Source organism: Lactuca sativa, chromosome 5 (genome assembly GCF_002870075.4).
Source record: "Lactuca sativa cultivar Salinas chromosome 5, Lsat_Salinas_v11, whole genome shotgun sequence".
NCBI lineage: Eukaryota > Viridiplantae > Streptophyta > Magnoliopsida > Asterales > Asteraceae > Lactuca > Lactuca sativa.
Window position 1 is genome coordinate 344,844,066 of NC_056627.2, and position 17,532 is coordinate 344,861,597.

General features: G+C 29.6%; 3 protein-coding genes across 3 annotated transcripts; 1 reads left to right on the forward strand and 2 right to left on the reverse strand.

Annotated features, from left to right (window-relative positions):
* Positions 1–2,537: 2,537 nt before the first annotated feature.
* On the reverse strand, positions 2,538–4,932 carry LOC111912512 (uncharacterized). Its single transcript, XM_023908245.3, has 3 exons — positions 4,777–4,932; positions 3,131–4,553; positions 2,538–3,056 (listed from the first exon to the last, which is right to left on the reverse strand). The coding sequence occupies exons 2-3, from the start codon at positions 4,495–4,497 to the stop codon at positions 2,801–2,803; spliced, it is 1,623 nt and encodes a 540-aa protein (XP_023764013.1). The 5' UTR covers positions 4,498–4,553; positions 4,777–4,932; the 3' UTR covers positions 2,538–2,800.
* A 7,285-nt stretch (positions 4,933–12,217) lies between these two features.
* LOC111912520 (pentatricopeptide repeat-containing protein At2g29760, chloroplastic) lies at positions 12,218–14,685 on the forward strand. The gene has a single exon (XM_023908252.3). It carries the CDS (start codon positions 12,339–12,341, stop codon positions 14,574–14,576), a length of 2,238 nt encoding a protein of 745 aa, XP_023764020.1. The 5' UTR covers positions 12,218–12,338; the 3' UTR covers positions 14,577–14,685.
* On the reverse strand, positions 14,682–16,343 carry LOC111912528 (E3 ubiquitin-protein ligase AIRP2). Its single transcript, XM_023908263.3, has 5 exons — positions 16,090–16,343; positions 15,664–15,814; positions 15,512–15,578; positions 15,205–15,439; positions 14,682–14,998 (listed from the first exon to the last, which is right to left on the reverse strand). Exons 1-5 carry the CDS (start codon positions 16,152–16,154, stop codon positions 14,809–14,811), a joined length of 708 nt encoding a protein of 235 aa, XP_023764031.1. The 5' UTR covers positions 16,155–16,343; the 3' UTR covers positions 14,682–14,808.
* Positions 16,344–17,532: the final 1,189 nt, after the last annotated feature.

Genomic DNA, 17,532 nt, shown 5'->3' on the forward strand with positions numbered 1-17,532 from the left:
GGGCCAATCCACATTCTTTTCCTCTCCATTTGTCTGCCACTCGAACCCTAATTCCCATAGTGAATAAATATGTTTTCTTGAAGATTTGCTTACATGTTGCATGCATAAATCAACAATCTTAGCCAATTAAGCCACATCAATCTCCTAGTTGAAGAGGTTCCATGTTTGTAAAAAATCTAATTGATTTTAATTATTATTGTTGTTCGGTTTTTTATTACTGGAATATGTTCATCAAAAAAGAAAATATTTTTTTATGATGAATTATATAAATTTTAGTCAAATGTTGTGTTCAAGTTTATTGTTTTATGCTTGCAGCTAGTAAATGATAAAAGCGGTTAAGAAATTGATGTTTTATGATGACGCCTAATAAGTGTTTGATCAAATGTCTAAGAAAACAATATTATAGCATTTGGTTAATCAGTAATAAGAATTTCAAACAACTTTTTTCTTATATGATTATCAGTTTTCTAGGCCTCCCACCCCCCCCCCCCCCCACACACACACATAAGTCATTGACACATACCATTATTACTTACTTTATACTTGGTTATATGTTTTCTTTTGGATGATAGCAGGTTATCAGGACTTTATCAGTTGAGAATGGATTTTATAGTGATCTTTACATGATAGATATCGGGTACTTTCTCTAATCTCTTAAGGTAAAATTTGAGTTTATGCATTGATTATGATATAAATCAAATTGGAGTTTTTGGACCTAAAGATACATGAAAGTGGATACCTTATATGCCTAAATCTTGAGTTAAACAAAGACTAGAATGTGATTGGTTGCTCCATTTAGTACAAAATTTCTTGAAGTCGAATTTTTGTATGGCTTAGGTTTAGAGAGTGCTAGAGGTTCTTTGTATTCTCATCATGAACCTTTTTTTTTCTTTTTTCTTTTCTTTTCTTTTTTCTTTTTTTGATATTCTTTTCTATTTTGGGATGTAGGTGATGTGTTATATTAAACACAATCGGGTCCTGATTTGAACGCCTTAAGTCAAAGATTAAAAAGTAGATAATAAAATTTCGTGATATTTGTTAATGTTAGTGTTTGCTTTTTTTTGTCCTTTTTTTAGAAATTGCGAATTCCAATTCCTATTTGATTCGGTTAGAATCCGCTGATGAAGCACATGCGTTTTTTGCTTCTCGAAGGAATGTAATTAGTCAAAATAATTGGAATTAAAAGTGTAATATGCCACGTGGTTGGTGTCGTTTTAGAGTTAGTTGGTATTAATGGTCACGTTATAAAAGTACAATGTCATTTCTAGATTTCATACAAAACAATTGTCTTACCTGCAAGTTGTAACATGTGCAAGAAATAGCAATGAAATTTATAAAACAACGAGGATGTACTTGATGAGTGGGATTGAATTACATGTGTATAAAACAAAAGATAAAGCTTCAATGATGGTTGTCTAAATTACAAAAATGGTATTTGTGTAAATTATATGAATGGTCCCTATGTAAATTACAATTATGGTCCTATAAGTTACACTTATGATTCCTATATCAATATATAAATTGTCAAGTTATGTTCCCTATATAAATTAAAGTTATAGTCCAAGTGTTAGAAATTGTCTAAGTTCTTGCAATTTTATTCAACATCTAGTTTCTCTACTCTATTTAATGTTGTATATTATCTAAAAGCTTACTATTACATGGAATAAAAGTTGACCCCTTTCGAAAAAAATAATAAAAAAATAATAAAAAGCTGGAATTATATGCTAAAAAAAGGCTTAAGAAAAATATGCTTTACAATAAACAGAATCGTATTTATGTATATATATGATTTTCTAATATAAAAACATGCTCATGATTTTACAATAAACAATAAACATCCATTATTAAACACATGCTTTACAATAAACAAACCAAGCAAAGAATATTGTTTTAATTTGTTCTAACATATTCAGAGTACATTCCCTCTTTGACTTCCTTTCTAATACATCATACAAACCCATGATTTTATCATTGCTCAATAATTAAGTTATAATTTGATTATTATTATTTTTTTCTTCTGTAGTGTCCACATATTATAATCTAATGTATGAATATGAAAGAGTTAAAACAGAACCGAAATACATAATCACTTCCGTTTCATGGGGTATTTTATTCACCCCTATAAGAGATTACCTTGTTCTCAAGTTCAATTTAAGGAAAGAACAGAAAATAAATAGATGGAAGTAAGAGGAAAGTAAAAAAAATTACACCCCGCTTCCGAGTTGTAGCAAAGAAAAGAAGAGAAGAGAAAAACAAGGAAAAAAAACTTGTCTTTTTGTTTTTGTGCTACCGAGTTTGAGAGAGATTGAAAGAAATTAAACATTTTATTCTTTCTTTTTAAATCCTTCCAAATCGGAAGAAAGTTAGGAGGGAAAGTAATCCTTCCACTTCCTTCCTTTAATGAAACTCGGGAGCATCAATTTCTCTTACTTTACTCTCGTTTTCATCTATTTCCTTTCTTTTATCTCCATAAATTGAACTCGGGAACCGGGTGTTAGTGTTGCTGAGTTTCGTTAAAGAAAATAAGTGGAAGGAACTTTTGCAGAATAAAATGTTAAATCTTGCCAATTAACCCAACTAAATTTACATAACTTTATTAAAAAATGAGAAAATGTACACTAAATTTTCGTTTTGGATGGGACTCTTATCGGATTAGAAATCAGTAAATCCAGCGTAAAAAGATACAACTCCCACTACAAAATAAGTTATCACAAAACTCCGAAAGAAAATCCGAAAATCAATTATTTCCTTTCCTTTTCTTTTCTTTTCCTGTGTATATCCATTTTAGGACCGACAGTGGTTAAAACTCATCGGAGCTGACATTATCCGGCGAGTCAAGAGGGAAGCAAGTGTCATCTGCACCGTTGGTCCATAAAAAATGTGCATAAGTAGCAGTATACACAGAGTTATCAGGATCTACAGAAATGGATTCCAAAAAGGTCTCTTCAGCAGCCCATAAGTCCTTTTTTACATGCCATAAAAAGCTTGCGTATTTACGGAGTGATTCAGCGTCTTTTGGCTCAATCTCTGAAGCCCTTTTGAAATAACCTTCTGCCCTGTTTTTTCCCAAAAAATAAAAGAATATATATCAAATTTATGTTTTAAATTGATGTGATGTTACGATTTTTACCTTTTGTGATCATGAGCGAAGAGGTAGAGGAATTGAGCGTAATTTGTCAGAAGAAGGGGGTTATCGGGATCTTTCGATAAACCGATTTGGTAAAAAAGCTCTGTTTTCAAGTAATCTTCTGTATCGACTTCTCCCTCAATTTTCACAGTCACCGGCGACACGAATCTTTGCATTGTTTCATGGTCAAGACCTCCATCTCCGATCACTTCCTGCATCTTATCAGCTTCAGCCACCATCGACTTCCATATCTGCCATTCCTCCATCTCCGTCTTCTGACCGGAAACCGACTCCTCGCCGGTCCTGGTTGGGTTTACAGTTGAAGATGAAGCTCCGTCTGTAATGATTGGTTGATGTTCAATAGACTCATTGAACATCCCGTCGCCATCTGTGCCGCTAGTAACTGGCCGGGATTTACCGCCGCCGCCGTTGATTCCGCCGATTGAGGTGGTTTTCCCACCTGGATTAACGGAAAATGTGTTGACGGTTGGAGAATCGAAGTTTGTATCGGTCCGATCTTCGATTGTGGAAACAGATTCTATGGTGGCGGGAGACGGCGGCGATGCTATGGCGACGTTATTTGACATGGAATAAACACTGTAGTTTGCCAAAAGGATCATCACGTACACCATTAGAGTCGGTGTTTGTGAGAAAACCTGTTGGAACAACCAAACGAAAGATGCATTCATTTCTTTCTGAACTCTGACCAAAATGCCCTGTAAATCTTCGAAGAACAAAACCTCTCTCATTTGCAGAGTGTAGCTTTGAAGCTCTCGAATTATGAACACCATTGAAGAGAAAGCTTTCTTCATAGAACAATACGCAGATTCTCCTATTTCCCTAAAACCTTCTTCCCATTGTTTCTTCTTCTGTATAATTCGCAACGAAAAAGGCAACTCCACGCTGTTCGCCTTTCGTTCTATACTCGCCGGAATCATATCACCCAGCCAAGCCACCGGCAAACTAGCAAAGTGGTTTTGATTATGCGGTTCTGATTCCGATACAGAATTATTTTCCGACGAATCAGTCTCGTCGTCATCAGCTAACTGGAATCTGAGAGCTAATTCTTGAATCTCCCTCGAGAATTCTTCGTCGGAAAACTCTGAATCTAAGTTCGCACTTACGATTCGTCTGATAGGCTGTTGTCGTGTCGATAATTTAAGGATTTCACACGACTGGGATCTGTTGAGCTTCTTCCCAAACACCGACGACCGGCAAACCAATGTGGAGTCTGTTAAACTACGACGCTTTGATGAAGGTGAAGAAATTGCGGAGGCTAGGGTTTGTGGTGAAGAAGAGGAAGACGACGAAGAGTGTGAAATTGAAGGCTGTGACCAATTAAAACAACCAGTCGCCACTTTTACTCCCATTTTCTAGAGAGAGAAACAACACTATATTCAAATTATGAATGCTTCCCGACACAAACCTGCAAAAGCAATCGAAGCAAAATCCCATTAAAAAGAGTAAATACTTGTTCATAAATGTAAATAGTCTATAATCATAATGCAAATCAACATGAAGAAATGATTACCCACAAAGAAACGCACAATTTTAGGCATGAAAACCGGATCACAAAACAAAAACCAAGGAAAATGGAATCGATTAATGGAAAGACAATAAGAAAACAACGGGTCATGAATATTACTAACCTCCACTAACTGTTTTGTGTAGTACCGGAAGTTATGGCGTTTTTCCGGCAACGGGAACCGGAGCTCAACTCAACAAAATAAACAGAGATGTGAGGATACACCCACGAGGAAAGTTCTTCGCATTGAAATGATAATCTTTGCAAACGAAAATCAAAAATCAAATTAGACGGCGTTGATTTAAGTATTTATACATGAACAATATGAAGTCATGAACAGTATGTACGTGGAGCATGAGGATTGTACACAGGAAAAGTAACTAACACGTGTCTTGTTGTGTTGGAAATCGGACCTGATTTTTACCCTTTAGTTCCTTTGGTTTTTTTATTTTCATTTTAGTACACAAGTTTATATATATACCAAACACACACTACATATCAACTTGTTATCGTCCTTGTTTTGGTGTTTGTGTTTATGTTGATTGATATTCTTTTAGATCATCAATCTTTCTAGCAATAACAGATAGGTTGGTTCATTTTTTTTCATGTTATCTAATATCAACGCAATTCTCATGTATCCTTCTTCGTTTCGACTCGACACATTTTTTATCCACACTAGCCTTTATCATGATATAAGTTAGGTAATACGTTCTGACTTAATTTTATGAATCTAACTTACTAAAAAGTTGTTTACATTGCAAACCTTGAAAAGTTTCACGTTATAAAAGATGAGAATTGTGAATTATTTTCTTTAGGGACCATAAGTATCCTATGTTGGTAGTTTAGGGACGTAATAAGCAGTCATATGACATTTAGAGGGGCGTTAGGTGTTAAAAGTGTTTTGCAGGCTCACTCTTATTGCGCCACGTCTCACGACCGACCCATCACATGTTCTTTTCCTCCAATGAACCGTGAAATTTCACCAAACTATCTCCCTATCAAAGACGAGTTGTTTGCAATAAATATACACTTCAAATGTCAATTTCGGATTCTAAGTTCTATGTAGCTCATGACCCGTCTTTTGCCATTGAAACCATTTCTTCATTGGATATATACTTATAAAGTTATTATTTTTTCTTGAATCTCATGCATTTGAAACCCCTATTTTTTTTTCTTTTCACCACATTCATTTGAAACTTTCATGACTTTTCAATTTCTTTATAATAATAAGTATAATTTGGTAATTAAACTAAATTTCAATATTAAAATAATATCTTTAATTCTATTTATAAAATTATGTTTTTTAACTTTTAACATAATATACTTAATTTATTAGTTTTAATATATTGTTAGATGTAAACCTTTATCATTTTAAAGGTATAATTTTTGAATAATTTGTATAAAATACTTAAATTATTAATTAAAATATAACATTATAGGCTCAACTTAAATATAAATTTTATTTAACTTAAAAAACCCAAAGATTATTTTATAAATAGTTAAAAGTGATAAATTGTAGTGTCTTTCTAATAATGATTGTAAGTTGGTTAATAAGGTTAAATAAATATCAAACCTAAAGTGTAATCATAAATAGACTAAATTTCAATCTTAAAATAATATCTTTACTTCTATTTATAAAGTTATGTCTATGCATTTGAAACCCCCATTTTTTTTTTCTTTCACCACATTCATTTGAAACTCTCATCACTTTTCAATTTCTTTATAATAATAATTATAATTTGGTAATTAGATTAAATAAATATCAAATCGAAAGTGTAATCATATATAAACTAAATTTAAATATTAAAATAATATCTTTAATTCTACTTATAAAATTATGTTTTTTAACTTTTAATATATTATACTTAATTTATTAGTTTTAATATATTGTTAGATGTAAATCATTATCATTTTAAAGGTATAATTTTTGAACAATTTGTATAAAATACTTAAATTATTAATTAAAATATAACATTATAGGCTCAATTTAAATATAAATTTTATTTAACTTAAACAACCCAAAGATTATTTTATAAATAGTTAAAAGTGATAAATTGTAGTGTCTTTCTAATAATTATTGTAAGTTGGTTAATAAGGTTAAATAAATATCAAACCTAAAGTGTAATCATAAATAGACTAAATTTCAATTTTAAAATAATATTTTTACTTCTATTTATAAAGTTATGTCTTTAAATTTTAACATATTATACTTAATTTATTAGATTTAAAATGTTATTGCATGTAAACCATTATCAGTTTAAAGCTACAACTTTTGAACAGTTTGGACAAAATACTTAAATTGTTAATTTAAATATAACATTACAGTATCAACTTAAATACAAATTTCAGTTCCACCAAAAAAACCAAATAATATTTTGTAAATAGTTAAAAGTGATAAATGCAAAAAGTAAATTATAATATTAGTTTAACTAAAATATTTCCTAAATATATTTATATAATCATTAAAATAAATTCAGATAAGTAGCTTAAAATAACTTATCATAACAATAGTTAGAAATAACTCTATATAAATGATTATATTGTTACATTAAAAATCAAAAAATAATGTGTGATGTTTTAAATAATTATAATGATAGAAATTAAAACATTAAGCAAATAAATTTTAAAAAATTAGTTAAAAATAACAACAACTATAAGTAATATTAAACCATATATAATATTTAATTTTATTGATGTGTAACTCACGAGTAGAAGTCATTCAAACGATTGAGATTATGACGTTATAATAGATGTATATATTATCATATAATTCAAAATAATCAATATATTATATCAAATTAATACACGCATTATTATATCAAATTTAACAACAATGTTAGTGTTATATTTATATATATATATATATATATATATATATATATATATTTGTAAAGACTTCAACTATATAGGTGTTTCTGCGCATTACAATGTCAACTCAAATATAAATTTCAGTTCCATCTAAAACACTAAAGAATATTTTGTAAATAGTTAAATATGATAAATCGTAGTGATAAAAGCAAAAACTAAATTGTAATATCAGTTTAACTAACATATTTCTTAAATATATTTTTATAATCGTTAAAAGTTTCCAAATAAGTAGCTTAAAATAACTTACAATAACAATAGTTAAAAACAACTCTATATAAATGATTATATTATTAGGTTTAAAAAACAATGTTTGATGTTTTAAATAATTATAATAATAGAAATTAAAACATTAAGCAAATAAATTTTAAAAAATTATTTAACAATAAAAACAACTATAAATAACATCAAATCATATATTATATTTAATTTTATTCATGTGTAACTCGCGGGTAGAAGTCATTCAAACGATTGAGATTATGAAGTTATAATAAACGCATATATTATCATATAATTCAAAATAATCAATACATTATATCAATTTAGTTTATACAAATTATTATATCAAGTTTAACAACAACGTTATTTTATATTTAAAAAACCATATATTTGTAAAGACTTCAACTATATATGTGTGTTTGCGCAACGTGCGAGCATTCGCCTAGTTCATACTTATAAAGCTACATTTTTTCTTGAATCTCATGTATTTGAAACTTCCATTCTTTTTTACTTTCACCATATTCATTTGAAACTCCCATGACTTTTCAATTTCTTTATAATAATAATTATAATTTGGTAATTAGGTTAAATAAATATCAAATCTAAAGTATATTCATATATAAACCAAATTTCAATATTAAAATAATATCTTTAATTCTACTTATAAAATTATGTTTTTTAACTTTTAACATATTATACTTAATTTATTAGTTTTAATATATTGTTGGATGTAAACCATTATCATTTTAAAGGTATAATTTTTGAACAATTTGTATAAAATACTTAAATTATTAATTAAAATATAACATTATAGGCTCAACTTAAATATAAATTTTATTTAACTTAAACAACCCAAAGATTATTTTATAAATAGTTAAAAATGATAAATTGTAGTGTCTTTCTAGTAATGATTGTAAATTGGTTAATAAGGTTAAATAAATATCAAACCTAAAGTGTAATCATAAATAGACTAAATTTCAATTTTAAAATAATATCTTTACTTCTATTTATAAAGTTATGTCTTTAAATTTTAACATACTATACTTAATTTATTAGATTTAGAATGTTGTTGCATGTAAACCATTATCAGTTTAAAGCTGTAATTTTTGAACAGTTTGGACAAAATACTTAAACTGTTAATTTAAATATAACATTACAGTGTAACTTAAATATAAATTTTAGTTCCACTAAAAAAACCAAATAGTATTTTGTAAATAGTTAAAAGTGATAAATTATAGTGATAAATGCAAAAACTAAATTGTAATATCAGTTTAACTAAAATATTTTCTAAATATATTTATATAATCGTTAAAAAATTTCAAATAAGTAGCTTAAAATAACTTATAATAACAAAAGTTAAAAATAACTCTATATAAATGATTATATTGTCACATTTAAAATCAAAAAATAATGTTTGATGTTTTAAATAATTATAATGATAGAAATTAAAACATTAAGTAGATAAATTTTAAAAAATTAGTTAAAAATAACAACTATAAATAATATTAAACCATATATAATATTTAATTTTATTCATGTGTAACTTGCGAGTAGAAGTCATTCAAATGACTGCGATTATGACGTTATAATAGATTTATATATTATCATATAATTCAAAGTAATCAATATATTATATCAAATTTAACAACAACGTTAATGTTATATTTTAATATATATATATATATATATATATATATATGTAAAGACTTCAACTATATAGGTGTTTTTGCGCATTACAATGTCAACTCAAATATAAATTTCAGTTCTATTTAAAAAAACTAAAGAATATTTGGTAAATAGTTAAAGTGATAAATGTAGTGATAAAAGCAAAAACTAAATTGTAATCTCAATTTAACTAAAATATTTCTTAAATATATTTTTCTAATCGTTAAAAGTTTCCAAATAAATAGCTTAAAATAACTTACAACAACAATAGTTAAAAACAACTTTATATAAATGATTATATTATGAACTTTAAAATAAAAAACAATGTTTGATATTTTAAATAGTTATAATGATAGAAATTAAAACGTTAAGCAAATAAATTTTAAAAAATTAATTAACAATAAAAACAACTATAAATAACATCAAATCATATATTATATTTAATTTTATTCATGTATAACTCGCGGGTAGAAGTCATTCAAACGATTGAGATTATGAAGATATAATAAATGTATATATTATCATATAATTCAAAATAATCAATATATTATATCAATTTAGTATATACAAATTATTATATCAAATTTAACAACAACGTTATTATTATATTTAAAAAATCATATATTTGTAAAGACTTCAACTATATAGGTGTTTCTGCGCAACGCGCGGACATTCGCCTAGTATTGTATAAAACCTAGAAAAATACCATGCATAATGCTTTTGGTAGATCTTAATTAGTTTAAAATGAATAAATATAATGAATACGTGCCACATTTAAAAATGTCATGCAGAAAGCTATGAAGCACTAGTTATATTTGAAATGATATACGTTAAAAATCATATAAAACAAATAAACAATATATTTCAATCTCAACTTATTTTAAGAAATATAAATTCTCTTAAGCCAAAATTTTAAAACTCAAATTATAAATTATTATACATATTAAATCCGGTATCGGCTTATGAACAACATCCAATATTGAGATGTCGGCTTAGGCAGTTTAGCTGCAGCGTCAATACCAGACGGTTTGGAGTTGACATCCATTTGGAGTCAACGTCATCATTTTTCTATCCATGTCCTACACATGTTGTGCTTCCCACCGCCTTTTTTTGTTGGTTTAGTGTTATCAACATAGTTTAGTGTAATTATTATTAATAGTGAGATAGACTGAGTTCTATTTACGCACTGACACTAAAGGTGCGCGGTGTACACTTGGAATGATAAATATGAACTCATGAATACGAGAGTCCGAAGGAATTGATTTAATCAATTGTTGATATATAATTTAAACTCCATTTTTCATCTTTTCCAAAACACCCTATTACCCTCCAAAACTTCATCTTCATTTTTTTTATTTACTTTTAAATTCAATCATTCAAATATGTGCTTATTTTTAGTATCGAAATAATATAGCTAATGTGTTAATTTTGTATGGCAGTGCGTTGATTTTTTTTTATGTAATTTTAGGCTTAATGTATATCGTTGGAGTTTCTTTATAAATTTACGAGCAAGAACTAATGTGTAGTTTATTTAATTATGTAGTTATATTTTTCGACAAGATACATAATTATAAAATAAATAATAATTTATGAAAATCAACAAGGATAGTGATTTCATTTACCATCATTGACACTCCAAATTCCATTTTATATTCCAACATCCAAACCCTATTATAATATGGCAAATTTATTGAACACTCTCACTACAACTTAATTGTTTTTTAATATATGCGATTTCAAATTAAAAGTAATTAATTAGTCATTATAACTCTTGAGTTTTTTAGCATTTGGTTATTACTTGGTAAGTCTTTTTAGTTTCCTCATATTATACTTATTGTAGCTCTTTTAGTAGTATATAAATAAGTTTTGGTCATAAAAAAACAAAATTGTGTTTGAAGCAATTTGGGATTCAAATATGAAGAGTTGATAAAATGAGTTTTGTCGCATCAATAGTTATTGCAATGCAAATTTTTCTTGGGATAATAATGTTTCTATATATCAAATGTATGTTAATTCCTATCTTTTTTTTTTTTTTTATAATTTATAGGTCTTTAATAAGTTTTTTTATATATAAATTTTATAATAGATGTTGTAGTATTTTTATGTAATTAGAAGTTATGGTATATTTTTGTCATGCTATATATTATTTTTTCTATATAGAAATCAACATATGTTTGATATAAAATTTGCACAACTTAAAACGGTGTATAAAATCATCAAAAGTTGTACTATTTTTTTCATACCATTTGTTATTCGTTATATAAAAAAAATTACATACTTTTGATATACAATTTATTCAACTTAAAAATTTGTATAAAACCATAAACTAATAGTATACATAATCAATTATTTAAAACTATGACAGTTAATAAATCTAATTAGTTAATTATATATTTATTTTGCTACTAACATTAGATTTTCATGTGTAAATATTGAATTACAATTTATTAAAGAGTATTATTTTAATTATATAATAATATTTTTGTGCAATGTTCGGAAAAATAAAATATTTCTCATCAATGTCAACTTTATAGCATCTTCAAATAAAATTAAAGCTTTTTTATTTTGAAAAAAGTAATGAAAAAGTTTAAAGTTTCCCTATGGGGGAATTTGTAATCAAAGCTTATTCAAACAAAGTTGTAATTACAAACTTTTGTTATAAGCGTTTTCAATATTATGGCCCGTTTCATATATTCTCAACAAATTATTAAATAATCGAACTCATATAAAACAATAGAATAATATGAATACAAATTAGTTGATGCATAAATAATTTGATGAAAAGACTATCATCTTATATTCTTATGACGCGACATAAAAATATTAACTCTAGAAAGTCATATATTACACTCGCAATAAACGTACCAAAATAAAAACCCGAGGTTGCCGCCGGAGTGACTTAAACAAGAATCGGGCTGATTTTTACAAGCGGCCTCCATGGCAGCTCCTACTCTTCCGATAACCTCCCTGCCACGGCACCATCACGTCTCTCTCCCCCCTGCAACTGCTTCCATAACGGTCAATAACGACCGATACTTTTCGAACCACCCAACAATTTCACTGGTCAATCAATGTTCGAATTCGAAACAACTCAAACAGATTCACGCCCAAATGCTCCGCAACGGTCTTTTCTCCGACCCCTTTTCAGCCAGTATCCTCGTCTCCGCCTTTGCCCTTTCTCCTATTCAAGACGTTGATTATGCACACAAACTGTTCGACCAAATTCCCAAACCAAATATCTACACTTGGAACGCGCTAATTCGCGCTTACTCTTCCAGTCAAGTACCCATTCAAAGCCTCTCGATTTTTACCCGGATGCTCTACCGATGTGATGAAGTGTTACCTAACAAGTTCACATACCCTTTTCTGATCAAAGCAGCATCCGAGCTTTTGAATATGAGAGTAGGAGAAGTTCTTCATGGGATGGCTATCAAGACGTCCCTTGGTTCTGATGTTTTTATACTCAATTCTCTTATACATTTTTATTCTACCTGTAAATGTCTGGATTCAGCGTATAGAGTTTTCCAGAATATTCCTGTGAGAGATGTTGTTTCCTGGAACTCCATGATTACGGGTTTCGCACAGGGTGATCGTCCTGATGAAGCCTTGAAGCTGTTTCACGAAATGCAAGGTGAGAATTTGAAACCCGATAAAGTAACAATGATGAGCGTCTTGACTGCTTCAACAAAGAAGTTAGATTTGAACACCGGAAAATGGGTTCATTCTAATATCCAAAGGTACGGAATCAAAGAAAGCTTGAATCTAAACAACGCATTGCTTGATATGTACACAAAATGCGGAAGCCTAGAAGACGCCCAGAAACTGTTCGATAAAATGCCTGAGAAAGACATCGTCTCATGGACAACCATGCTAGTTGGGTATGCAAAATCAGGCGATTACATTACAGCCAGGAAGCATTTTGACACCATGCCTAGTCAAGATATTGCTGCATGGAACGCCTTAATCTCATCTTATGAACAAAGCGGCAACCCAAAAGAAGCTTTGGCTATATTCAATGAACTACAATTGAGTAACAAAGCCAAACCTGATAGTGTCACCATGGTTAGCACTCTTTCTGCTTGTGCTCAAGTGGGAGCCATGGACATGGGTGGATGGATTCATGTTTACATCAAGAAACATGGATTCAACCTCACTTCTCATCTCATAACCTCATTAATCGACATGTATGCTAAATGTGGGGATCTAAATAAAGCCCTTGAGGTTTTCAATTCAGTCGATAGTAAAGACGTTTTTGTCTGGAGTGCCATGGTTGCAGGTTTTGCAATGCATGGACGTGGAAGAGACGCGATAGAACTATTCAAGAAAATGGAAGAAAACAATGTGAACCCTAATTCTGTTACTTTCACTAATCTATTATGTGGTTGTAGCCACACGGGATTAGTTACAGAAGGGCGTGATTTCTTCAAGAAAATGGAGGATGTTTATGGGGTTGTTCCCGGGGTGAAACACTATGCATGCATGGTGGATATGCTTGGGCGTGCGGGTTGTTTAGATGAAGCTATGGAGTTGATAAAGTCAATGCCAATGCCTCCTTTGGCTTCTGTTTATGGAGCTTTGTTAGGTGCATGTAAACTCCATGGAAATGTGGAAATTGCTGAAGAAGCTAGTAGTCGTTTGATAGAACTTGAGCCATGGAATCATGGTGCGTATGTTCTTTTGTCTAATATCTATGCCAAATTTGGAAAATGGGACAAGGTTGCTATGTTAAGAAAGAGAATGAAAGATATTGGATTAAAGAAAGAACGCGGGTGTAGCTCAATTGAGGTGGATAATCGCGTTCATGAGTTTGTTGCAGGAGATAACACGCATCCGCAATGTGTGATGATATATGAAAAGCTTAATGAGATTTTTGAGAAGTTAAAGTTGATTGGGTATGAGGCGAATCGATCTCAAGTTCTTCAATGTGTTGAAGAAGAAGATATGCAAGAACACGCGTTACATCTTCATAGTGAGAAGTTAGCAATTGCTTTTGGGTTAATTGGTTTGAAAAAAAGTCAACCGATTCGTGTTATGAAGAATCTTCGTGTTTGTGGAGACTGTCATAATGTTGCGAAGATGATTTCAATGGTTTATGGTAGAGAGATTTTGTTGCGAGATCGGTATAGGTTCCATCATTTTAAAGAAGGCAACTGCTCATGTAAAGACTACTGGTAATTCGGTAATTCTTTGGGTTTAGGGTTTAGAGTTTGTTTCGAATATAATCTCAACATAACAATGTACTTTTTTACATTTGTTTAGTAGGCAAGTACATCATCACTATTAAGCTCACTAACTTCCACCACTAGTCATTGTACTTTCAAAAAGTGTCCACAAAATATATTTTTATAGGTCTAAACCGAAAAATGTAAAATTATGTACGTCTAGAAGACTAACTTTCTAAACTCATCTAAAGATTAGAACATGCATTAGGAACAAGAGGCAATTTCTCTATATACATGAACAACCTCTTCGAGTTCTCTTTTAATATTATAGCTAGATCGGCTGCATCACTTGCTTCAACACATATCCATAGATCGGCTACCTTCAATCCTTTTAGGGTTTCCCTACAAAAGGGACATGATCGCGATCGCCCATGCCTAAAAAACAAAAATACAAGTCAAAACTATTAGCTTTATCTCCATATTTAGGGTTTTCTTCAAGATACTAGCAGACAAATTTGTAAAAAGTTAGAACTTAACAGGAAAACCCTAATTTCTCTAACTTTCTCGGTTAAAACGGATCAAGTAAAAAGGAAACAATGTTGTTAGCACATAGTGGGGCCCACAAAAGAAACGAAGGTTACCAATCCCGATAGCATTTGAAGCATAGCGAATGGGTGCAATTAGGCAACACGACTTTGGTCTTTGTTTCCATGCAAATCCCGCATTCGGATTCTCTTTCAATATCATCGTTTGAGAGTTTTCCCTTTTCCAAACCGTCTTTTCGTGAGTACTTCTTCAAGCATATCTCCTTGTTTTTCCTCTCTTCCAAATCCATAATCCCACTTTGTAGTTGCATTATTGATGGAAATATAACACCTGTTTACATAAACTCATAGGATTTATAAGACCAAATCAACTTTGAATCCCACCATTTTTCAGAAATCTCACCATAAAATTGTCTAATGCTTGCTTTTCTTTCATGAACATCCATGGAAGTTTTTCCATCAGCATATAACTGTTTCATTAAGCAAATAATGAACCTAATGTTCTTATCTAATATCTACCATATAGAAACACAATAATTTCTTGAAGAAAGTTACCTGATAAACAAAAACACGAAGCAAACCAAGGGCTCCTGCGATTTTACAATCTGCCCATGGGAAAAGATAGGAGAACAAGTCTACAGCTGGACTGAAATAGATTCTCATTTGAAAGCATGCTCCATTATCATCCTTGGGGGAATTTAATGCTCTGGACAACAATGGTAGAATTCATTCAGTAAATCAATCATTCTCCTAAAAATAATACTTAACTGATCTTGGATGAAGCCTAACATCACAAAAATCATCGTCGTTCCTCATGTAATTCTATGATATCGCAAACAACTAAACATCAAAACGACATTTTCCAAATTAATGTGTTCACAAACTTTGATCGATTCCACAAATTACCGATGAACTGTTAATAGATAGCTTCAAATCATGTTTGCGAATGTGAAACAAGCGAAGATGATTCGAGATACTTACATAGTATTGGCATGCTGAATATCAGCTTCGAGAGCTTTAAGCGAATCCTTATAATTCTTCCCCATTACGATAGCTTAACAGTCGAAATTGAGAAAAGCAAGGAGATCGTTTAACAGTACTCAAAAGCAGTTTTCTATGAATATCGAAAAGGATCCCAAATCGCTGATTTTCGGTGAATCGACTTTTTCCTCGAAAAAAGATATTGGTATTGCGCCTACTATTTGCCACTCGGAGTAACGATTACACGAAGAACTGTACACTTCCTTCAATTTTGGTTTTTTTTTTTTGTTTTAAATTTTAATGTAAAAAATTGTTTATTATAATCGATAACTTTGACATCAGAAAAAAAATAGAGATATTCACCGCGTAACCAAATCTATTAAATATATATTACATGTTAATAAAAGGTTCAAATAATAACACAACGTAAAAACAGATATGATATACTTTATTATCAAAATATTTAATTGTTATATTGATTGAGATATCTTTTATAATTAATAAAAATTTGTTTACTTATTAATTAGGGGGAAAGAGTAACAATGAAAAGAGATAATTATGAAAAATGGTTGTTATCGGAAATAATAATTAGTCAATTGATTATATCGCTGGTTTTTAGAGATAATTATTTATTGGGAAATTAAGCAATCTAAAGTTTTTCAAAAGGAAATAGAAAAATTAAGTAATTCAACCATCGTATTTGAAAAAAAAAAATATTAAAAAAATATTTTCTAATATATGTCCTAGGGTACAGGGGCGGAGCTTCAATGATTTATTCGGGGGCTGGAAATATAATATGTATAAAAATTGGTAAGAGGGGGGGGGGGGGACAACCAAAATTTTATACTTTTGTGCCTAAAATGTATAAAATGAAACTAAAATGACTATTTATAACCAAAAATTCAGGGCGGGCCACAGCCCCCCAGCCCTAATAAAGCTCCGCCTATGCTAGGGTATATATAAGAAACATTTATTGAAATGTTAATGACGAGGATTATATTACCATAATTATGATAATATTTCTTATAATTAATACTTCATTTAATGTTTTTTTATATATACCTTAAAACACATATTAGAAAACCCCTAAAAAATAGTAAAAATAATCATTTTCGGACCAACAAAAAAACATTTTTTTTTAATTGATTCTGAAAAGACATTTCGGACCAACATATCGTATTTCGGGCTAAAATTTCAGATTTCAAAAAAAAAAACACTCAGGAATTTCAAGAACAAGTACAAAATCCAAAAAACAATTTTGGAATTTCGATAAAAATTTTCATTTTTTACTTAAATTTAACAAAAAATTAAATAAACATAGTAAATATAAACTATATATGTTATTAGTATATAAAATTATACATTTTATTGAAAAATAGTAACATTAAACATTTCGAAATATAGCATTTAACATTAAAAACAATTTTAAAAAAATGAAATAAA